Raw genomic sequence first — 24336 nt, 5'->3', positions numbered from 1 at the left:
ATGGGTTACCTGTGTGGTTTTTGTGTCTGAAGAAGACAAGATGATCAGAAAATAAAGGAGCTAATGAAGGGAGGATCCTAGACCCTGGGATATTTACTTGTTCCAGAGAAGGAAGCCTTTCCTGATCCCTCTGGCTGATAATAATAATGCTGATAGTTGTTCAAGGTATCACTGATGTGATTTCTTCCTAGTGAGTATCTCTTTGCCTCATGAAATCTAAAAGTTTCTTCGCAATGAATTCACTTCAATTAGTATTAATTAAGATGCAACCTTGCATACTAGGCACAGATCTGACTTCAGAGTCAGGAAGACGTGGGTTCAAATGCTACCTCTGACCCATAATTAACTGGGTGATTATAAGTAAGTCACCTGCTCCCTCTCCTGTCATCCCCCTCAATTCTTTAAGACTCTATTTCATGAATGAGCTGCCAGTTTTCATCAAGGAAAAGAGATTCTATTCAAGAGGACCAAAAAACAAACCAACTGACCCCAAAAACTACCTGTCAATTGTATGACACTGTGATAGGGATACAGAGGTGAAAAGTCACCAGTCCTTGCCCTCAAAGAGATTATAGAGACAGACTTGCTGAAGTGTGGTTGAAAAAAAGTTGTCACCTCCAGTAATAAACCTCTTCATGTTTTAGCTGGGCTGGCCCCTCCCTACTTAATGCCTTTGCTTGTTGATAAAACCTTCCAGAGCTCAGAACCCAGGATCATCTTTATGCAGCATTATGGAGGGACCGTAAGAAAGGATATTTTTTTCTTTTTGGTCTGGACCTATAATTTCATATAGAGAGCTATTCCCCTCCCAAGAATATTAGAAATCCTTTCCTCCCATGTTCACCAGCAAGTGTTTTGCAGCTTAGACTCTTAGAGAGATGCCTGAGGAGCATTAAGAAGTTAAGAGACTGTCCCACAGTGGCAGCCACTGTCAGAGGTAGGTTCTAGACACTGAGGGCAGCTCTACTCATTGGGTCATGTGGCCTCATCCAAGCATAAAGCTTTCTTCACAATAGACTTGCATACAACAAGCAACAAAATATATGCAAAAGGAATACATCTAAAAATGTGACTTCTCAAAAGAAATGAAATTTTAGAGAAATATAGATTATAGGAACAACTAGACAATGCAGTGGATAAAGTGTTGGGTCTAGAGCCAGGAAGACCTGAGTTCAAATCCAGCCTCAGACATTTATTTACCAGATGTATGATTATGAGCAAATCACTTAACCTTATTTACTTCAGCTTCCTCATCTGTAAAATGATCTAGAGAAGGAAATGGTAAACCGCTCCAAAATTTTTCCCAAGAAAAGCCCCCAAAGGGGTCACAAAGAGACACAATTTAAAAACTACTAAATGACAAACAACAGTACAGATGATAAGCATTGTAAATGGGTTACTAAGAGATTTTGATAAACTGATAGGTGGAATATAATTTACTGGGATTGGGAAATTTTGCTACAATTTTGCTTTAAAAATTGCTAAATACTCCATTGTTGTTTATTTTCTCATGCAAAGACATAATGTTCTTTTATCAAAATATCCTGAGTTGTCTTTTAACTTTCTATTTAAGCCTTTATGCAAGAATCATAGAATCTTGGCATTAGAAAGGGGACTTTCAGGGCCAACTAATCCAACCTGTATCCAAACAGGAATACCATCTATAACACCTTTGATAGGTATGTGACATCTTTTCAAAGAATCACAGTGATGGGGACCCTGCCTTTCAGACTACAGCATGCCCTTTATAAATAGCTCTGATTCTTAGTTCTTCCCTCATGTGGGCCATTACTGTCCATTACTGCCTTTTTGGAGCAAAACAGAACAATTCTAGAACCTCTTCCATATGATAGTCCTTCGAATTCTTGAAGGCAGGCTTTTTGTTACCCAAGCCTTTCCCCTTCTCTAGGTTGGCTAAAAATACCCAATTCCTTCAAACAGTTCTCTTACGGTATGGACTTTCACACTCTCCATATAATTTGTAATTTGTTAATGTCCTTCATAGGTTGTGGGATCCAGACCTGAATGTGATAACCTTGAAATGGTTAGACCAGGGCAGAATGCAGCAGAAATATAACCTCCCATACTCTGGATATGATACCTATCTCTAACATAGTCTTAGATTGTATTGGCTTTGGGAGTTACCTGTTTACACTGACTCAAATTAAGCTTGCAGTCCACTAAAAACCTGCCAGTTCTCAGTCTTGGATCACTCCCATCATCCATTGGCTTCCGTCCTATACACGTGCTGCTAAATGAAGCCAGAGAAAAATCACAAAACTGTGCTGACTGGATCTATAACTAATTTATGTTATGTAACCTCAACTAAGCCTCCTTGCTTCAAGGCAATCTTTTTATACCTCCCCAATGAATTAACTATCCCACACTCCACAGCCACTTTTCTAAATCTTTTCATCTCTCCTCAAATCTCCCATGGTCACTGCCCCCCAGCCACTCAGCTGAAAAATCTTGTCTCATATTGCGCTGAAAAAATTGAGGCAATTCACCAAGAGCTTCCTCTCCTCCTCATCTCAAATCATCCAAATGCCTCTGCCACTTATTTCTTCTTTTATCCTATTTTATTTAATAAAGTGACCCTTTTTCTTGCCAAGGAAAACCTTTCTATATGCACAAGTGATCCCATTACATCCCATCTTTTCCAGAAGATTGTCTGCTCTATCATCCCTGCAGTCCTCTGCTAATTATGGCATTAATTACAAAAGGACAAATTGGTATTTGAAAACTGCTTTGCAATTAAAGTCTTTTCCTATTATTTTATTACATCCAAACAAAAAAAGTTGGGTCTTGATTAGCTGATGCTGAAGCCTATAGACTGCGGTTGACTTCACTTAAAAAACCCCAATATCTGAAAATCGAGTATTATTTTTCAGAAAAAAACTGGTATAATTAATCATGTTATAAAAACTTCTTTCACTCTCAGTTAGACTTCAGTCTCTTTGTGTCAACTACTTCTTTTACCGTCTACAAACATGCCTTATATGTTTCCCATCCTCAAAAAACCATCATATGCTCTCTCCTACCTATTAGTAACTATTATTCCATATCTCTCCTGTCGCTTGAGGTTAAACTACTCTAGAAGACCATCTACAATAGGTACTTCCATTTCCTTCCTTCTGAGTCTCTTCCTAACTCTATGAATTCTGGCTTCTGACCACCCTCATTCAACCAAAAGTGCTCTCTCCAAAATTACTAGTGATATCTTAATTGCTTAGTCTAAAGGCCTTCATTTCCAAGTGATGAATATTGAAAGGATATGAACGGCAGCTTTCAGAGGGAGAAATCTAAGCTATCATTAGCAATTGCTCTAAATCACTAATAATTAGAGAAATGCAAATTAAAACAAATGTGAGGTACGTCATACCTATCAGGTTGGTTAGATTGACAAAAAAGAATAGGAAAATAATAAATGCTGCAAATATGGGTCCTTTTCCTCTTCCTTTGATCTTTTGTTATTTTTTTTTTTGGAGTGTAGACTTAATGACAGTATCAGTGGACCAAAAGGTATGCGCAGTTTTATAATTTTTGGAGCATAATTCCAAATTGCTTTCCACAGTGGCTGGATTAGTTCACAGCTCCATCAACTAGTACTTAAGTACCTGTTTTCCCACAGTCCCTGCCATGTGTCTTCCCATTCCAGTTCATGCTTTACTCAGTTGTCAAAGTGATCTTCTTAAAGAACACATCACACATTTACTCAGTAAATTCCAATATTTCTCTATCACAAATACACAATGTTTGATGTTCAAAGACCTTCATAATCTAGCTCTGTCCAGACTTCTTATACCCTACCCCACTCCCACACACATACATACTCTTCAGTCCAATGACACTGGCTTTCTTGCTGTTCTGTGAACAAGACATTCCATCTCTCTGCTCAGGGCATTTTCTCTGTTTCACATGCCTAAAATGCTATCCTGCCTCATCTCCACTACTTGGCTTCCTTTAAGCCTCAGCTAAAATCCCACCTTCTACAAGAAGCTTTTCCCAATTCCTGTAAATTCTAGTGCCTTCCTTCTGTTGATTGTTTATCTTGCATATAGCTTGTTTGTGCATATTTGTTTGTATGTTGTCTTCTTTGAACTGTGAGATCTTTGAGGGCAGGGGCTATCTTTTGCCTTTTCTTGTATCCCCAGAATTTAGCACAGTGCCTGGCACATGATAGATGCGTGACTGACCAACAAGGACCGAGGAATTAAGAGCTAGAAGTCATCTAGTCCAGCCTTCTTAATTCACAGATAAGGAACTAAGACCGAGAGAAGGAAAGTAACCTGGCCAGCGCCACGCTGGGTATAACTGACAGAACCAGGATTTCAATCCAAATCTTCCAACCATCCAGAAAGAGAAGTGCCTATTATGTTCCTGAGGTTTGTTTTCTGGAGAATTTGCAAAATTTTGTAAATGAATTCTTAAATATCCCTGCAATGCACTTAAACTGGCTACTCTATATATTTGCCTCCTATCTTGTTTAGAAATTTATATACAGTGCTTGGTTTACTGTGTCTGGAGGACTTCCTTGCTGTGCTATTAACTGAATGATGAAATTAAGAAAAGCATCTTCAATTTAATTCCATTGGTCACATATATTTAAATACTGCAAGGCTGAAAACAGATATCCTGACTGTCTTTCTCAAAGTGGGTATCAGTCTCACAAAGAGCTATTAGTAAATATTTTGTTTACATCTTTTTCCACAGTCATCATATCAGAAACGATCTCTGGCAACAGATTTGAGTCACTGGTAGACCTCATCCACCAACTTGGGGAAAGGGCCTCTTTATAAAAGAGCCTGACTAGTTATTACAGTGCCCAAGGGAAAAAAGCCCCAAACTTCAGTTTTGCTTTTTTTTTTTTTAAGTACTGTAGCACATTTTACTATAGAGAATTTTAAAAGTTAATACTTTCCTCCCAGAAGTATCATAGGGAGGAAATTGAAAGAATTTGACCCAGCACAGAGTGAAATGGGTCTATCAGCCTTTAAGAGGACACCCAGATTCTTTTTCAGGATTCAGTGTAGTCAGTGACAAAATGCTACATATATAGCAAGCCGTCCTTCAAAGTAGCAACTTCCCCTCGACCAGGTTCTTTGCTTTCTAAATAGTCCACAGCTGATCCCGAGTGTCAAAAGTAGATTTTGGGGAGAAGACAGCTGACTCCATTTTGTGCTATACTGGTTGTTATTATATAAATGTACTCAATGTCTCCTTCAGCACCTCCCATCCCCCATCACTTTACAGTTACAAGAGAAAATTCAAAAGGCCTTTGAATAGTTCCTGGGAAATCCCCCAAGTCTCTTTATCCTGTCTAGTGGGGTACATCCTAGGCACTTAACTGACAAAGAAGATAAGGCATCTGTTGGTCCAGTGTAAATGGCTATGCTAAAGAACACACTTTTTTCTTTTGCAATAATTTAAGCATCTTTTTTCTTTTACTAAAAATGTACCTTTTCCTGTCTATGTGCCTTACCTCATCCAACCCCAAACTACCTGCTTTGTAAGCCTGCCTATGTGACCTACCTGATGCTTCTTAGCCAAAACTCCCTCACTGTCAAGTAGAAGCTCAGGAGTAGAGTCTCTGTTTCTGTCTCTCATTCTGGGTGTGTGTGTGCGCGCGTGTGTGTGTATGTGTGTGTGTGTGTGTGTGTGTGTGTACACACACATGCGCACACACACACACATATATATCTCCTCGGTCTCTCTCTCTCGATAAATTTATACATACACACATATACATATATACACACAAATATGTTTCTTTGTGTGTATATATGTATATGTACTTACATGCATACACACACATATATAAAATCTGTGGAATTGTGAGACACACGTCTGTCACCTATTGACTGTGTGGGTCACACTCCTGAATGGATAAACAAACTGCAGTGTGCCTGCCTGTCTGCAACGTATGCTTCCTAAGTGGCTAACAAGGACCCCAACAATCCCCAGTAACACTGGGTTATTGATTGATAACTGGTTTTATCCATTCCTATCTGCATCAGTTCTTTCCAGATATCACTACAGCACTCGAGAAATTCTGGGAACTACAGCATCCCTTGATGAAAGTAGAGAAACCCACAAGGTATCTAGATGATTTGCATAAACCCATAAACTCTTTGCAAATAGTCAATATTGTATTAACCCAGCATGCTTAAAGACACTGCAGGAGAAAGAGATAATGTGACCACAGCATTATAAATGTTGGCAGGACTTCAGGTTCGTGTGGATTTGGTGGCAGAAAATGAAGCAAGGTTCTCTGCCTTATTTTTTGGCAATGCAGAATTCGTGCATCACACATTGAAAAAATTTTAAACTAATGTTGTACTTTTACTCACACTCCAATTATAAAAAGAATCTACTTTCCATTCACAAGCGCCGCTTTGTGAGAACTAGCCCACCGTAGGCAACTTTATACAGGTCATCACTGAAGGAACAGCGGGAAGGTCTTCCTTGGACCGTGGCAAGTCCAGAACTTAAGGGGTTAACTACAATATTTAGCAAACTGAACCAAGCAAAGGAAGGGGGAAGGGGAGATTAGCATAAGAAAAGATATATTCAAGGGATTTTCCACTCAAATTTGTTCTAAGGCAAAAGTTCTTGGGCGCTCTGTTAGAAGGAGAGAAAATGGAAATTCTCAACAAGGAAGTTTAGGAGCTCTTGAAATTAATATTATTCTACTATTCATTCCAGTGGTAGGGAAAAATCCCATAGATCTGCAATCCATGATCTGCTCTGTTATCAGAAGAGTTGACATTTATAGGGTGCTTTACCAGTACATATCTCCTTGGAGTGCAATCACTACCTGAGAAAAGGTAGGGACAGCAAGCTTTGTCATTCCCATTTTACTGATAAAGAAATGGGGTTTCAGTAGGTGACTTCCCACCTGCTATCAAATCCACTTTTGGAATCACACCTATGGCTCTAAAATTATTTGAAATAAAAATTTGAGTCAATTTAAGACTCATTATTTTGAAAAGTAGTTTAATTCAGTGATGCAACCAACAAATCTACTTAAGCCAAATTATACTAGGAAAAGATATACTCTGGGATTTCATGAGTAAAGTGGAAATGGATTGAGTTCAGAAGAGAAATTCCCTTGCCTTGAACTCGTGTCAATTATTTCTAAATGGAATGAAGATACATTTCTGCAAACTCATTTAACTAAGTTGCAAAAAAATAAATGTTCATTACTTCCCAAAACTGACCTTAACTTGTTATGTCAGAATTATAGAGGATGGTACCAGTTTAAGACTTCCGTAGGAAATATCTATTTTGGAGTTGGCACAATGATTGTAAATTTCAAGGTAAGCACAAAAGGTAGAGGGTCAGCCATGAATTTTTTTTACACTGAAAAACCCTAACTAGTTGAGTAACTTGTTTCTATGGAGATGGTGGTGCACTATTTCTAGAAATGGTCTTTACCTAGCTGAAGCCCTTTCAGGAAGCAGCAGAGAAAGCAGCTTTTTAATTCCTTAGCTTCACTGATTTAACACTACGCTGAACACGAGTCTAAATAAATGGCCAGTGTCATTAATAAAGAATATTTACTTTAGAGTAAAAACAAGTTTCAAGAAACTCTTTACTTATTATTGTCTAGACCCCTGTAAGGTCAACGCCAAAAACCAAGTATCACCCCTACCTCCACCTAATGACCAGATATAGGCATCATTTTATTTCCTGAGTAGTGTTTGATAAAGATGGTGCAAATATTGGTTACTAGAAAAAGCAAACTCAAGGAAGAGTGTCTTAAAAATACGAATTATTGAAATTATTGAAAGATTTCAATTCAGCACTGATGCTGAAATCACAAGTTAACATATTCAGCTTTCTGTGAAGCAAGGTGTCAGAAATGGTGTGAGAAAAAAAAATCTGTACAGTCAGCTTTCCAATAGCACAGGTCAGTTAGTTTCTTTCAGATTATCTATAGAGAGATGAGGGAGTCACTTCTCCAGCCTATTTATCTTCTCATTTCTAGTACTTCCATCTTTCCCTTATATCTTCCATTTAAGGAGGTGGCTTGCTTTTATTTACCTTTTCTTCTCCCCAATCATTTAGCATGGTACTTTGCACATAGCGAGCTTTTTAATAAAATGCTTGTTGAATTCATACAAGTACAAATGAATGAACAAATTTATTTTTTTCCTCTCAGTCTTTCTGTCCAGGAAATGAAACTCTGGCTTGCTTGCATCATCTTCTACCCTCTGCTTTTTCCTTGAAATACAATTCAGATTTACCTCTTTTGTTTTGCAGACCTCCTCAGGGACTCCCCCCTTTCTACCAGTCTTGGATACAGTCAGTAACTGTGGTATGTTACTTTGTTCCCTTTACAGCGAGGAGAATGTTGCAAAGCTGTAGAGGATGCCATCTCTCACCGGTACCAAAATCCATGGTGAGTATTTACTGATATATTTTAAGCCCTCTTGTGTTCATTGGTGAGTGCTTTTCTAAATTAGAGAAACAGGAACAAATTTTGATCAGTTTCACATCAATTATCTCCTTTCTTTATCAGTTTGGTTAGCATTTAATAAGTACCTAACATTTTTGCTAGGTTTTAATAAGGAACATGGGAGAATAGGCAAATGATGTAATACAGTGTCGGGAACTCTGGATCTGGGTGGGGCAGGGTGGGGGCCCTGTCTCTGGCTTCAAATACTTGCTCTGCATGTGATCTTGGCAAGTGACAACTTCTCTGGGTCTCAGTTCCTCTACTGAAAAATAAGGAGGAATATGATCTATGGGAAGATGGGTGAGGAGCTGAGCTATTGATTTAGGATCAAGCATAAAGTAAAAAAGGGAACTTAAGATCTTTAGAATATCAACTCTCTGGGACAGAGGATTGGCTAGCTGTTCAGATTCTCTTGGTAGGAAAGAAAATGCAGTATTAAATTATTTCTGTAAAAAAAAAGTACTCATTTTTCATGCTGCTGGCCTAGAAACCATCATTAATGGCTCATCTTGGTTAATAAAGATAGCCCTGCTGTAGTCACACAATGGCTTACATTTAAGTTGATTTAAAGTCACCTCTATGCCCTGACTAATCATTTCTAACTAAATTCAAGATATGTTGAGGATTAATCCCGGAGCATAGTGTTTTTACCAGTTCACAAAATTAGAACTGCCAATGGTTCTTGTATCCTAAAACTGATAAATCTTTTAATAGGATACTTTGGTCCTTTTTACATCTTCTGTCTTTTTCTCATGACTTCCTCCTCCTTCCTAGTTTTCTATCGCTATTGCGATCACGAGATTTTAGAGGTAAAGAAATAAACACTGCTATTGAGGACCACATAGAGAAACAGTTTTCTTACCCAAAATCCCCAAAGGAAGATTATCTGTCAAGATGGAGGAGAGGGGCCAAGTGTCAAATATTAGAAGTGCAATTGGGAGTATTACCAAGCTGGAGGAAGGCCAGAGTTTAACAGAGTGGTCACATGGAAAGAAGAGAAAGCTGGAGAGGTAACTGAACTCAGTGGGCCTAGAGGTGGCTTGGGTCAGAAGGACAAGTGAGATAGTAAATAGAGTTGACAACATTTGCCTAGAGGCCAAACCTTCACCACACTGTTTTGGTTCTCAAGAGAACAGGAACTATGTAGAAGTATCTACAAAACTTGTGACATTGTTGGAGGCCCAGGCAAAGAGAGAGGTTAATGTTAAAATCAAGATATAGGGCCAACATAAGTGGAAGAGTCAAAAAAAGGAGCCAGTTTGGGAGGAAAAATGATGAATTTAATTTTGAGGTGACAGTAGTACCTCTAGGTAGAAATGACAAGCAAGCAGCTCAAGAAGTGAACCAGAAGTCTGGAAGAGAGATTTAGATTGAGAAATTATTGGCATAAAGGTGGTAATTTGGAGAGGTGGAGTCGGTAGGGGACCACACTTGTCATTTCCTTGGCAGAGGAAACTACTGTTAAATAAATTCCCTCTATCAGCACAGATGAGTTTGTGCAAGATAGTCTTAGACAGTTAGTTACCTCAGACACTGAAATGTTAAGCAATTTGCCTCAGATCACGTAGACAGTGCATATCAGAGGCTACTTAAACTTAGATCTTCTTAGGCCTAAGAGAACCTTAGGCTGGTTCTGTAACCTTTCATAGAAGTGCTATTTGAAGTCATGAGAATGGATAAACCCTCAGAAAGAGAAAGAACATAGAAGAAAAGAGGCCTGAGGACTGAGTCTCTGAGTATATTCATCCTTCGGAATCAGAAGGAGAAATATCTGAAAGGTGAGAGAGCCAGTGTGATATAATATCACTGAAGCCAAGTGAGGTGAGGTTTCCAAGCTGGTAGTGGCCAGCATGAGTGAATGATAAAATGTTTATTAGGTATTTCCAAGGCAGGTAGGTGGCTCAGTGGATAGAGTCCCAGGTCTGGAATCAGGAAGACCTGAGTTCAAATGGACTTTAGGCAAATCACTTAACCTCAATTTGTCTTAATCAGCTGGAGAAGTAAATGACTAATCATGACAATCACATGGAGCTCCATGTGAAATCTTGTTGATTCAAATTGAAAAGTAGTCCTTCCCTTCAAATTAGTTCACATTCTAAAAGAGGAAACAACACACAATGTAAGGTTGTGGTCAAGGGAGAGGCACTTGGGTGTAAAAAGTTAATAGGATGGTGTGTAGGGGTCTTGGAGAGAAAACTCAGACATCTTACCCAGAAGCAATGGCAGAGTTCATTTAAACATGAGGTGGAGGGGGGACATACTACGAGAAAGTTGGGGAAAGGACTGACTCAGAGATAAAGTGTCCCATATGTCAACAGAGCTGTGATTGCCCCACCCTAGTTATGGCTCTTCCCCTAAGGAAGGAATAAAGCTAATGACCATCCAGGCAAATGAAACAGCCCCAAGGAAAGAACAGTTAAGAAAGGGTAGCAGTTGAGGAATACTTGGCATTTCCAGAATAGCTGCCCTCATATCCAAGGTGTTCTGTGCATTTATGTCTCCTCAGAAGTATAGATTACAAGCCCCACCCACTTCACGTGTTAACCTTTTTCTCTAGTCAGTCACAAAACAATCAAAAGTCCTTTTATGAAACAGCATAGTAAAAAAAAGTAATAATTGAACATTTCCCCCACATACATGAGGTTCAACTCTCCCACAAATATCATTGGTGGGAAAAAGTGGAACACGTTAGGCCAGAGCACACATTTAGAGAGTTCCAAATGTAGGGAATATATGTGACAGGTATGCATAAGTGGAAGAGGTAGTCATATTTCTAAAGCTGCAGGATCACCCAGGTCTTGTGGTATCACTATTATATTGACCTCAATGAGCCTGCTTCCTGCCTGTGTTGGCATCTCCCCAGATGAGTCGCCCTGTTGGTTTTGAGCAGTCTCCTAGTGACTATTTGGTGTGGTCACTTCTGTTGGGGACTACTCTGTCCTATCAACCTTTGGGTTTCATCTCATGAAAGTTACTTTTTGGCCAGCTGGGGCTTCTTATTGCTAGCTGACAAAAGATGATGGCTTTTTAGTCACAGCTTCACAATTCAGTTTATAAAAGCCAAGCATGGTCTCTGTCCCCAGATTAAGACTGTCTTTCCTTTTCAAATCATACCTTATGTCTGCTGAGTAGATCACCATCCTCTGTTCCAGAGAATTATCTACTTAGGATTAGAAATTCCTCTCTGATTTAGCACACAAATCAATTAGATCCCTACAAAAGGTTAAGTAGGTAAGTAAGGTCTTTGTTTTCTTCCCTTCTAGGCACATTTTTGTCTTTATTATGTACATATAACAGTACCAGAACTAGTCACTTTTCATCTTGTTACATTTTAGGAGACAGAAAACCTTTCTAGTTTCCAAAGACAGAGTTCATAGGGTGACTGAATCCAAGGATGTAGGCAAAAGGAGGAAAGAGAAGGTTCTAGGAATGGTCCAAGACAGAAGATTCAACAGAATTTGGAGGAATATTCTACTGAGGGGTTTAAGCAAGATTATGATTTGGTCTCATGTAACTTCTTTTTTTAAAGCAATGTTTTGCTAGGGCATGTCTTCAGCTTGCTTCACTCTTTCATTATTGCTTCGATCTCAGAATAGTGAGGAAAGTCTGAGTGCTAGGAGTATAGGGAAAAAAGAAATCCAATAGAACTACTTTCCATTTTGACTGAAATTGTTTATTTGAGAAAAGGTAAATGAACCAGCAACTTTATGTGAACTTGAATGTTTTTTCTTAATTTGGGCTGGATGAATTGGCCCATTTGCAAATAGTCACATCTGTCTGTAATTGAACTAGTTTCTGCATACATACCAATTTTAACTTGAACTTGATCAGTGGAGAAAAAAGTTGAAAAATGACCAGCCTAGATAAGAAATAATTGACACCATTTCCAATCAGATAAGAAGAGTTACAACAGAATGTCCTGATAGATAATGGACTGGCAGTTTTTTGAAGCGTGTAAACGAATGCTCTGGAGCAGACGCATGGTATTGACGAACATGGTCATCTCCTCTGCGTCCTTTACAATGATGTCATTGCTTAGACCAGTAATGCTTTTGTTTCTCTGGTTCCCCAATTAAAGGAAAGCTTGTTTTTGTAACACACGTCACTGCACTTTTGAAAAATTGGTCAGAGTCAGGCATCTCACAACCACACTTCATTCCTGGCTACTGTAAAGGCCTCATTTATTAGTAAGTAGTTGAACACTAGTATCATCTGATGATAGCAGGTTTGTCTAAAACTGCATTGCAGTCGATACAGATAATTAGGCAAGAGAAAATAGCTCATTTTGAAACATTTTCTGACAGGACCTTGGTTTAAAGTCTGCCTCTGAGGCTTACGAGTTTTGTGACCTTGGGATAAGTCACTAGCCCTTCCTGGTCCTCAATTTCCTCATCTGTAATATAAAGCTAGGTGGAAGAGAAAGAGTGTTGGATTTAGAATCAGGGGGCCTAGCACTGCCATTTTGACTTGTATAATGTTAGGCAAGCTGTTGTCATCTGGGACTTCAGCTTCTTAATCTGTAAAATGAGAGAGTTGAACAAGATGACCTCAAAGGTCCCTCCAGCTCTAAATCTTTCATCACATAGGGAATCTCCAGTGGAGCTTAACACTGGATCTGAAATGACTGAGGCTAGTAGGAACATTCCCACTAAGTTGCTCCAGGCTACTTGGAGGAGTTTAGGAAGTACAGTATTTCATCGCATAATCATTGCAGATTTTATGCAAATTTTTTTGTGGAAAAAATAGTGTGTCACCATTATGTGAAGCTTTAAAAAAAATTGTGCCAGTATTACTTAAAAATCATTTGTTACTAAATTGCTTTTGGTGCAAGATTAGGATGTACGGAATGCTCATTACTTTACGTTAAAATTGGGAAGATTCAAGTCTTGCCATGTCATGTGATTTACTCATGGAAGTTTCACCTGCCTACCTGCTTCCCTTGGGCCTATGACTCTTCATTGGGTTGAGTGACAATACCATTAGTACTGCAGTGCTCTAAACAAGCCATGCAAGCTGGTTTTCAGAAATGTACTGACAAAGCAGATGCACTGAGAATTCTAGGCTTGCGGCTCACAACGCACAAGAGATAAATGCATATCCATATGAGACTGATGAATACATTGCTTCCCTGTTTAATTTTTAAGTGGCCTGATGAACAGAATTATATCATGTGACGATTACAAGATAAAAGGTTATAAACCAATTCTTGGACTAAAAATAAACAGGGTGTGACAATTATGCTGTGGAGATAATTATGCAGTGAAATAGGATTTAGCTAGGGTTTGGAAGCATGTATGTCTGAGCCTACTTCCAGGAATGACTGATGAAAGTAATGAGGAGGGCCTAACTCTCCACTCTAGGGTTGCCCTGGTATCTCAACTAGATCAACTGATAGTAAACTATGACCTGAATTCCACATTCCAGACCCTTGATAATCCTCAGATGTTTCCAAGCTCACAAAGTTACAGCCCTGTCCAATATTCTTTCACCTATGAGTAGGAAAGAACAAAGACCAGGGTAAAGAACAAAGTCCCACGTGTACCCAAGGGTGACAGAGTCTGAGGCCTCACCCCATCCAGAGGCTTAGAGAATGTATTCCTCACTTGAACCAACCCTACAGGAAAGAGGGCCAAGTTGCTCCCCTTTTGTCTGAATCTCAATTTGAGCTCAGTAGTCACCCCCCCCCCCCCAAAAAAGCCCGTCTTACCACAAAGTAATTACACTGGAATTGGTCAGAGTACCTGTTCATTTGGAAGAGGCAGGCTCCCTGACCTTCTTCCAAGGGGGTTGTCAGCAGTCAGATCACACTGCACATGATTGGAAGTGGAGAACCAGTCCCCTCCATTCCACATTCATCAGATATACTTCTCAGAAACCGGTTTACCTAACTTGCTTTTTCTCTGGACTCACTGGTCAGACCCCTATCACATAAGGTAGAACGCATTACCTCCTGAAGGTCTGTTATTTACTAAGCTAAGACACCGTGAACAAGTTTCTGCATCCAGCTGGACCTCGGTTTCCCACATTCATTTGTAATTTGGCCCACCCAGCTTAGGTACTCTTTGGGTATCATTCAGCTTCTCTGTCAGCATTTCAAGGAGCAGGCTGCAAATTTCCCTTACTTCTGCCCCAACATAAGTGGCTCCGGGGTCTCTGCTTCTCCTTGGGATCTGGGGTGTGTGGTTGTGATTGGGTTTTTTTGTTGTTGTTCTCATTAATCAAATGATTGACGGCTCACTTATCCACTCCTGTTCCTTATGTCCCTGGCTGTGAGCCTAGTTAATTAATTTTGAATTTTGTGCATCACCTGGGGCTGAAATACAACCTTGATTAATGTAGGTCATGGGTAAATAGTTAATTAACTTATAGGAGTACATATACTTGTACATGTATATGCACATGTACATAGAAACATGCATATTCCAAGCTGATTTTAAAAAAGGGAAGCCCTGGACAGAGTCTTGGTGAGGGCTGATGTCCTTCAGGGAGAAGGAGTTTCATTCTATTCCTTCATCTTTGAAGGTATTAGAACATCTTGGAAAACTAGTCCCTACCCAAAGTCTGAAAAAATTAAAGCAGAACATTTAAAGGATATCAGCCAGTGGATCTAATATCAATTAAAGTCTGTTCTTCTGTTCATGTTTGCATTACCTTCAGGGAGACTTATGGGAGATTTGATCCTGGGGATTTGGAGCAGAGTGGAGGAGAGGGGTTAAAAAGAAAGGATAGCCTGACCAAAGTGCTCAATGACCCCACATCTTTCTTGGGCTAGGGTTCTCATGCCTTCTATGTGACTTGCCCATTTGCTATTTTAAATCATACACAAACACACCCCAACTGGACCAAAAGTGCTTTTCTGTTTTTCTATTGGGGGAAAAGAGGAGATAGAAACAAGTTTTGGATAAAAGTGACTTTGAGGATTCACTTTGGAGACTTGAAGAGTTCGTTAGCCAGGGAGAAGCGCAACTCCTTCCCCCCCTTCCTCCCCCCCACACCTGGGGTGGTTCATGCTTTGTTAATAACTCAGCATCCTCCAAAAATTTTACATTTGCAGTGTAAGGAAGGAATGGGAGGCCAGGGGTACTACCCACCACTGTATCTTGGTTTTCTAGCCATTCTCCCAATGGCCCCTTGCCAGAAGAAGCTGAGGGGACTCTAAAAGATGCTTAAAGCAAGAATTGTACAAGATCAAGTCATTGTTAAATGAGGAAAGCATCTTTTTTTTTCTGCCCTGAGCCAAGTAATTTGTCATTATTCAATTCTTTCCCACTCACAGATAAATACTTTTCAATTGCTTTTATCTGCTCTCAGTTTTTCTTTTAGTTCTGCTTTATTTCTTGTCTCTTCCTGCCTGTATCTTTCACTCTCCTGCCTTGGACAAAGGCTTCCCTTCCCTCAGAGGCTACTGCTTCTCAGGCTCCCACTCCCATTCTTACAAGAAACCCTGGCTTCCTAGACAAGTCACTTAATCTATCTGGGCCCCAGCTTTCTCATCTCTAAAACTGGAGAATAGGATGAGATGGTCTCTGTGTTCTGTTTAAACTCTAGGTCTTTGATCCTGCTGTCCATCTGTTTCTTTAATCATGTGAAGAAAGGCCTCCCCCATGCCTGAAATGTGGTGTTTCTTCTTCACCTCCTCCATAATAAGAAGGTTAATTGATTGGCATCCATGAGTGAAAAAACTTTGATTACTCCTCTCCTCTAGAACATGGAAGAAACAGGAGGAAATGAGAGTGATGAAACAGAGGTTTTGCTCTCCACCTATCCCAGACACTCAGTCCCCTATTAATGGCATTTGACCCCTCAATGATTGTGATCATGGTAAACAGTTTATATCCGAGCTTTTCTGGTGACATGGAACTATTTGATTATCTGTTGAAATTTCCCCTTTGGAGATGGACATGTCCAGTGCCAGTCTCCCCACTGACCTATAATCCTGCATCACCAGTGTGCTATCGGACATTTCACACTGAATGTCCAAGATACGTCTGTTTCTACATGATCAGAATAGAACTCATTATCTCTCCCCCTAAACCCTCCCCTTCACAGAAGTTCCTATTTCTGTTAAAGGTACCTCCATTCTTCTAATCTCCAGGTTCCCAACCTCATTTACATCTTCAGCTCTCATTCTCCCTCACCTCACATCAGTAGACAAATTGTGGTGTGTCTGCTCTTACAACATCTCTCGAATCTGACTCCTGACCCAGGGCCTCATTCAGGCCCTTAACACCTTTCTGCTAAATTATTGTAACGTCCAGTCAATGGATCTCCCTGACCTGTGTCTCCTCACTCTAATCCTTCTTCCACAATGTTGCAGAGGAGGTAGAACTGACCATGTCACTCTCCTTGATAAACTCCAGTGACTCCCCATCACCTCTAGGACAGCAATTCTCAAAGTTGTGGTTCTTGAGATCTTTTATACTCTTAAAAATTTATTGAAGACCCCGATAGAGCCTTTGTTTTTGTGTGTTATATTTATCATTTTTACTGTATTAAACGCTAAAATTAATAACATTTTAAACTATTAATTCATTTAAAATAATAGACCCATTACATTTTGATATAATAGTTATAAAAATAATTTTTATAAAAATAATTTTTCCAAGCATGGTGCTGCTTTGTATATTTTGCAGATCTCTGTAATGCCTGGCTTAATAGGAGACAACTGGATTTTTTATCTGTTCTTACATCATCTTTCGTGATATATTGCTTTGGCTGAAGTATATGAAGAAGATAAAATAGGGCCTCATAAAGATGTAGTTGGAGAATGGAAGAGTATTTTAAAAGGCTAATAATAATTAACATTTATATAGTGTTCACTATGTGCCAGGTGCTTTACAATTATTAACTCAGTTGATTCTCACAGCAGCTCTGGGAGGGAGGTGCTACATTTTACAGATGAAGAAACTGAGGCCAATAGAGGTAAAGTGGCTTGCCCATGGTCACAGGGCTAGTAAATGTTCGAGGCTGGATTTGAATTCAGGTTCTCCTGACTCCAAGCCTGGGGCACTATCCACTGTGCCACCTAGCTGCTGGGAACTAGTAAAGCCAGATTGCTGAAAAATCAGGAAAAAACAAAAAAGCAACAGAAACTCAGAATTGAGGAAAAGAGGGAGACATAAAAATTGAATAACCTAGAAAGCAAAATGAAAGAGAAGTGGAAAAATAAGGATCTGGAGCCTGAGAATGGGTATAAGAGGAAACCCAGGGCAAGGACAGAGTATATGACTTGATGGATTGTGTTTGACACTAACGGTGTGTGCAGCCTAACCCTTCCAGGTTCAGCTGCAAATTCCAGATTTTCATTAAATTCCTGGGACCCTCTTTGTCATTGACTGGGTCCTTGTCAGTTTCAATTGCCCCACTTCCCCGTGTTGTACAATCAGCACTGCATGGTGGGAACTACACTACTATTTGATATTAGGCAAATCATCCTATTTCCCTCAAACTGTTTCCTCATCAATAAGGTAAAGGGGTTGGAATAGGTGACTCTTAAGGTCCTTTTCAGCTTTAACCATAATCAGCCAATATGAATATGGATATCAATATGTATGTATGTATGTACGGCAGTTAGGTGGCGCAATAGATATAGCGCCAAGCCTGGAGTCAGCCAACACCCGAGTTCAAATTTGACCTCACACACTAACTAGCTGTGTGACTCCGCACAAGTCACTAAACCCTATTTGCCTTCGTTTATTCATCTGTCAAATGAAATGGAGAAGAAAATGGTAAACCACTCTAGTATCTTTGCCAAGAAAACCACAAATGGGGTCATAACGTGTTGAACACAACTGAATGGTTGAACAAGAACAACATGTATGTATGTGTGTGTATACATTATATGTATATGTATATATGTACATACATATACACATGCCACACACAACACATATTTGTGTATATGTATGTAAGTATACGTATATATATATATATATATATGTATGTACGTATGAAAGATCCCTCTCAGCTCTAAATATTATCCTGCTATCAGTTGCTAGTTAGTGAATAAACTTTGGACTGTATTATCCAAGGTGCTATGAGTACTGCATAGGTGTTTATAATCTAGTTGGGAAGACAAATCAGGATCACAGTCTTGAGTGTCAAGGAACTTGAGACTATCTAGTCTAAGCCATTCCTGAACAAGAATACTGTTTATGACAAAGCCTAGAAGAGACCATTCAACTTCTAGGAATGGGGGCAGGGGTGTGCCAGTAAATGATTTAACAACCGACTCTTTGGAGAAAACTCAAGACCCGGCTTTTAAGTGGAATCTTCATTGTTAATATTTCCTTCATCACTTTCTTAAGGGTAGACAATACAACAATAAACTAAGCCCTGATATGTAGTTTTATTTGTTTGCTCATTTCTGAGGTGCAAATGCTAACCCTTAAAATGTAATAGTGGGCTCTTGAATGCCAATTTGAGCTGGCTCCAGCACATCCCTGGATGGGGGTGTGCACTACCTTCTGAAGTAGCCCATTTCACTTTGGGACAGTCCTAAGATTAGGAAGTCTTTCTTTGCATCAGCCCTCAATCTACCTCTCTGTAACTTCCACCTATTGCTCTTCATTCTTCTTTGTGGGTCCAAGCAGAACAAATAGAATCCTCCTTGCACTAAAGAGCCTTGCAGATTCGTGAAGATTAACATGACTCTGTTCTTCAAGCTCTCCATTGCCATTTCTCAATTGCCATCTTGATTACCCCACTTTGGACATGTTCCAGCTTATCAGCATTGAAACTAAATTGTGGTGCCCAGAATTGAACACAAACTCCCAAGGTGGTCTGACCACAATTTACACAGAACTTTGGAACCCATAGAAAATGCCATACATATATGTGAATTACTGAGATAAATGGATTGATGTGAAAAAATCTTGTGGATTGAGGGGAGATTTGAGCTGAGGTTTTTAAATGATGGTGTCCATCTTAGCAAAATCCATTTTCTCTTTGTAGAAATTTTTCAAACTTGCTAATAAAAGGCTTGTTGCAATTGGATCGACAACAGGGTCAAGAAAAAAATGTGGAGTTCCAGAAATAAGCTTTGGCCTGATGCAGACAGACCTCATCCTTCTATCATAGTTCTCCATCTGTCAAGTGGAATTAATGATATTTGCTACCTACTTGCCAACTTCCAGGCATGTCCTGAGGAATAATCAGCAAATGTTAGGAGAGAACTCCTTGTTCCCAGGAGGACTGGCATTTTAAGCAAGTGGAAGAAAATGTATATTATTGCAAATGTGCTCTTAGTTATTTGCAACAAATTTCTATGTTAGAGGGAGGAAATGAGGGCATTAAGAGACCAAAGGATTTTATGCATGTATAGAACACAATCTTTTCACAAACATTGTCCTTTTGCAAAACTACAGCTTTTCCAAATTTCAAGGATTTCCTTTCCTTATAATGGAAGCATCCTGCCTGGCTTCACAGTCAATAATGGTAGACAGAGGAACTACTCTTGCCTAAGGAAAGCTTCAAGATGTCAGAATCTCCTGAGAACAGTCTTGGGATGTGCCTGGATCTATCTAGAGAAGAAAACTCAGAAAAGAAAGAGAAGTAAGGGAGGGTCACTTAGAAAAGTGGCATTAAGAGAGAGGATAGAGGAAAGCCCGGAAGTGTTTTAATCTAGGCACCTGGTAGCAGAAAACTGAATTGAGCCTTTCAGGTTTTGTAGGCCTTCATGCTTGCAGAGTAGGAGTAGTCTCTACAGCTGCACCAACTCCACATAGAGGGATCTGACAGCCCTGAGCCAATATCAAGGCAAATCTAGCCCCAAGGAATCATGGGATTTAAAGAAAACTTCAGAGTTCAGCCCCCTCATTTTACATATGAGGAAACCAAGCCTAGGGTAGTTGAATTTACTTACTTAGGGTCACACAGCTAGTAAGAGTCTAAATTAGAATTTTATGCTATGCTGTCTCAGGATTTCAATAGATATACTTGTCAGCCACTGGGATGTGCTGAGAGGGTGCAGGGAATGCTTGACAGTTGTCTCATCCTTTCTGTTGATGTATTGGGTAATAGTTTCCTTCCCCTATACATATATACACGTTCACACACGTACTAAGGTTTCTATTCCATCCACTACCCCAGGATGTGTAGGAGATCACATTCATCTATGTCAAGGTACAAAGAATGATTCTCTTTCCTTTTGCTGTTTATGTAACAACACCATAACACTTCCAGGCTGAGGGGTGAGTGGGTAACGTTGCCTCTTCCTCTCCAGGGACCCTTCCTTCTAGACTCCCATGGACTGGGATCAAGGCTGGTAGAGCTGGCTCTCTAAAGAAAGGCTCTTCTTTTAATTTTCTGACTTTTTATGTGCTCCCCTTGGAACCCTAGAGACAATCACTTCAGACTTAAATTTGGCTCATGCCCGAATGGGAGTGAATTTTCAGTATATAAGTTAGTTCAGGTATAGGACAGTTATTTATTTTCTCCACCACAAAAGAAATGTTTTAAAGAGAAAAGACTCACAAACATGCATTAACAAAGACTTAAAATATGAATCAGTAGCATAACTATAATTGTATTATCCTGGGATATTGATATCCATACACACATCAGCATACATATAGATGGATATCAGTGTCCACATATGTGTGTTATATATGTGTATTGATATCAATATCCATATATATGTATTTTCATCTAGAAAAGGAGATTTATGTGTTTCACACAGACACAGAGAAAACAATCAGCCTAGAACATCAAGGGGATCCATGGTTTACAAAGCACTTCACAAATATTAACTCATTTTTCCTCACAACAGCCCTGGGAGGGAAGTGCTATTATTATCCTCATTTTTACAGGTGAGCAAACTGAGGTAGACAGTGTTTGCTTTATCCACTGTGTCTCTCAGCAGTGCTCTCTTCTAAGCACTGTGCTAAGCACTGGAGAGACAAAGAAAAGCAAAAGGTAAAAGAAAATTCTTGCTCTCAGGGAGCTAACAATCTAATGGGTGATTAAAATCTGGAATATCCAGTATTATGGAGTATTTTAGATCAAAACGGGATGGGTAGAATGACATCTCCAAAGGCATCAGCCATGTGTGATCAGGGCTCTGCTCATCCACATCTCTGCTGCTGTGGCATCTGCTCAATACCCTTGAACTTCAACCTCATCTTTCTCCTCTTCCATTGTAACCTTTGCATTTCTTTTCTGACAACCCCTGCTTTAATGATGGATTGGAAATCTACAAGACCCCCTCCTAGGAGGTAGACATGCAAGATTGCTGAAGTGAAATTCACCTTTTCGGGGCTGTGCACTCCCTCATGGTCAATGCCCTTTGGCAAGCTTTGGCAGGGATTGAGCTCTTCCTTCTGGGGGTCATCTATTCCAAGGAGTTCTACAGTAGCCTCAGTAGGTTTCTCTCAAAATGTGACCAGCTCCAAATAAGAAACCTAGGAATTCTTGAACCCCAGAAGTCAATCTCTCATGATTGTTGTTACTCAGGGAGGAAAAACAGAAAATCGAAAATGCAGCCAGGGACATAAAACTCTGACTCAGGCTTGTCTATCTAGGTGGTGCAGTAAATAGAGTACTAGCCCTGAATCCAGGAAGAACTGGGTTCAAATCTACTCTCAAATATTTTACTAGCTGTATGACCCTGAGCAAATCATTTAATTCCAGTTGCCTCAAAAAATATAATTTTTTAAAAGATATATCTGCTAGGGCTAGAGAAGAGGACTTTCATTAATGCATCATTCCAAACCATCAAATTCATTATCACTCACCTCCAAAGTGGCCCACTACAAGTAAACCAGAATTCCATAAATCAGCGTAGGATTGGATGATTATCCCATTTGATTTACATCACTTTTTTCCCCTTAAATGCTTTTGTTACTGGATTGGTGACTTGCATGGTCTATAAGTAGATTACATTACATTGCATGGGCTGTGAGTTACAAATCTGATTACCCAAAACATTCCATACTGTTTCTGGAAAAAAATATCAAGGGGTTCCAGTTGGAAGAGAGTGCTTTTCAGGCACCCATTTGATAAAGGTTTTCTGGTTTCCTACTTGTTAATGAGACAAGTTTCTTTACACCTACACTAAATAGGATCTATAAGTACTTAAGGAATAGAAAATTCTTCAAACTAAACCTTCCAGACTCTTGATGCTAAAGAAATATTTGTGTGTTCAAATTAACAGGCCCTCTGTGAGTTGGATATAAGAGAGACTAAAGCGTGTGTGTTGGGATTTGTTGGGTAATGTAGGGGAGATATTTTTCTAGTTTATTCCATAAGGAAATGTTATAAAAACCAGTCATTAAACTTGCACAGATGTTATTGTCAGTATTTGAAAAACATATTCATTCATAAATGCATGCATTTTCTGAGAGTTGTTTTCTTCAAATATCCATAAAGCCTGATATCTTTCTATTTTTAAAGTGAATGTCAGTGCCTAAAATGTTAGAAGGATTCGATAAACAGTAAATAGCAATGTCTAGATTTTGTTTTTCAAATCATCTGTTGTCATTTCCATATAGGTTTTTTTCCCCTGGCCTTTGCTTAATAAAACTTTCTCTGACTGTATTGATTTTAAAAGTCATTGGATCTACGTCCTTGAAACTCTGTGTTTCCTAGTTCTTTTTACCTTAATCTTCTATTGAGCCAATTTTCCTTGGTGAGGAAAAAAGGGCTCTTGGGGAAGGATTGGGAAGGGAATTATCTTCATAAATTGGTCCCTTCATTATCCTAGTACAAGACACAACACTCTTCCCATTGACTAGTATTGTGAAAAGAGTTTATTTGAGGAGAAAGTTCACTATTACAAGGCAATCAGATTAACCTTCTCCTCTATTCAGAACCCTTCAGCAACTCCCTGCTGTCCTCAGGCTGTTTTCTGACTTGTACATGTGTATATTGCATGTATGTATATATGTATATGTCTATGGAGAAAGATGACAGAGATAGAGAAATACATGACAGACAGAAAGATAGACAGACAGATGCGTGCAACACCCCAACTTAGGTGGGCTTGATCTGGCCTACATTCAAGGATGATGACTCCTGACTGACTGAGAGACCTCTGAGCCTGTGTACACATGAATAGTTTACATGAGAGAGACTTGACTCTTGACCAATGGACAAACTTCATAGAGAGAATTAGGGAAACAGGGTTTAAGGTGAGAGGCAAAGTATGAATTTTAAATGTACAGGAGACCTCCCTGGGATCCTAGAAAACTGCTCCCCCAATGTGTCCCTTGATTTCCAGCACCTATAGCTCCAAGAGACTGTATAATTATTATTATTACCTGTATAACTCCCTTCCAATTTGTTTTACCATTTGCTTTGACAAATGTATTTGTTTACTATCTGATTGTCTTTTGCATAATAAATGTTAGATGGGAGCAGAGGGTCCTGGAGTCTCTCAAGAGCCTGTTGTTAAATTTTTAGTGTGAACACTTACATCTCAGAAATCAGCAAAATCAGAGCTTGATATATTTAGTGTTGTTTATTGGCTAGACTTTAGTAAGTGATGAAGAAAATGTTAATAATGCAGATTAAATTTCAAAGTATGTTATTTGTATATCTGGGAATTGCAGAAGAGAGTTTGTTTCATTTACCTGCACATCCCTGGATGGGAGATAGCCAAACTGGTTTAGAATAACTTATTACTCTCCCAGTCCGGGCTGGATTACTTACACCCAGAGTGACAGGGAAATGTAGTTTTTAACTTGAACCCTTAAAAGACCGCTGTACCTCTGAACTGCAAAAACATGATACATAGCAACTAGATATAATTCTTGCAAAATAATGCTCTTGAAGATAGGAGAGTGGAGTAAGCATAATGGTAGGGCCCTCTTCATACTCTGCCCAAAGGTGGAAATTGCTACCTCCTTTGAAAATGTGAAATTGGCTATTTTGGCTAT

General features: G+C 39.4%; 1 protein-coding gene across 1 annotated transcript in view; it reads left to right on the top strand.

The window, feature by feature from the left end:
- Nucleotides 1-24336, top strand: part of SPMIP2 (sperm microtubule inner protein 2) — a 178890-nt gene that overhangs the window by 80613 nt on the left and 73941 nt on the right. The window contains exon 3 of the mRNA XM_072621382.1: nt 8346-8404. Within this exon, the coding sequence (XP_072477483.1) occupies nt 8346-8404 (59 nt within the window). The remainder of the gene's footprint in view (nt 1-8345; nt 8405-24336) is intronic.

This window comes from Notamacropus eugenii, chromosome 6 (genome assembly GCF_028372415.1).
Source record: "Notamacropus eugenii isolate mMacEug1 chromosome 6, mMacEug1.pri_v2, whole genome shotgun sequence".
Classification (NCBI taxonomy): Eukaryota; Metazoa; Chordata; class Mammalia; order Diprotodontia; family Macropodidae; genus Notamacropus; species Notamacropus eugenii.
Note: the sequence above shows the minus strand (reverse complement) of the source record. Positions and strands in the feature narration are given on the sequence as shown.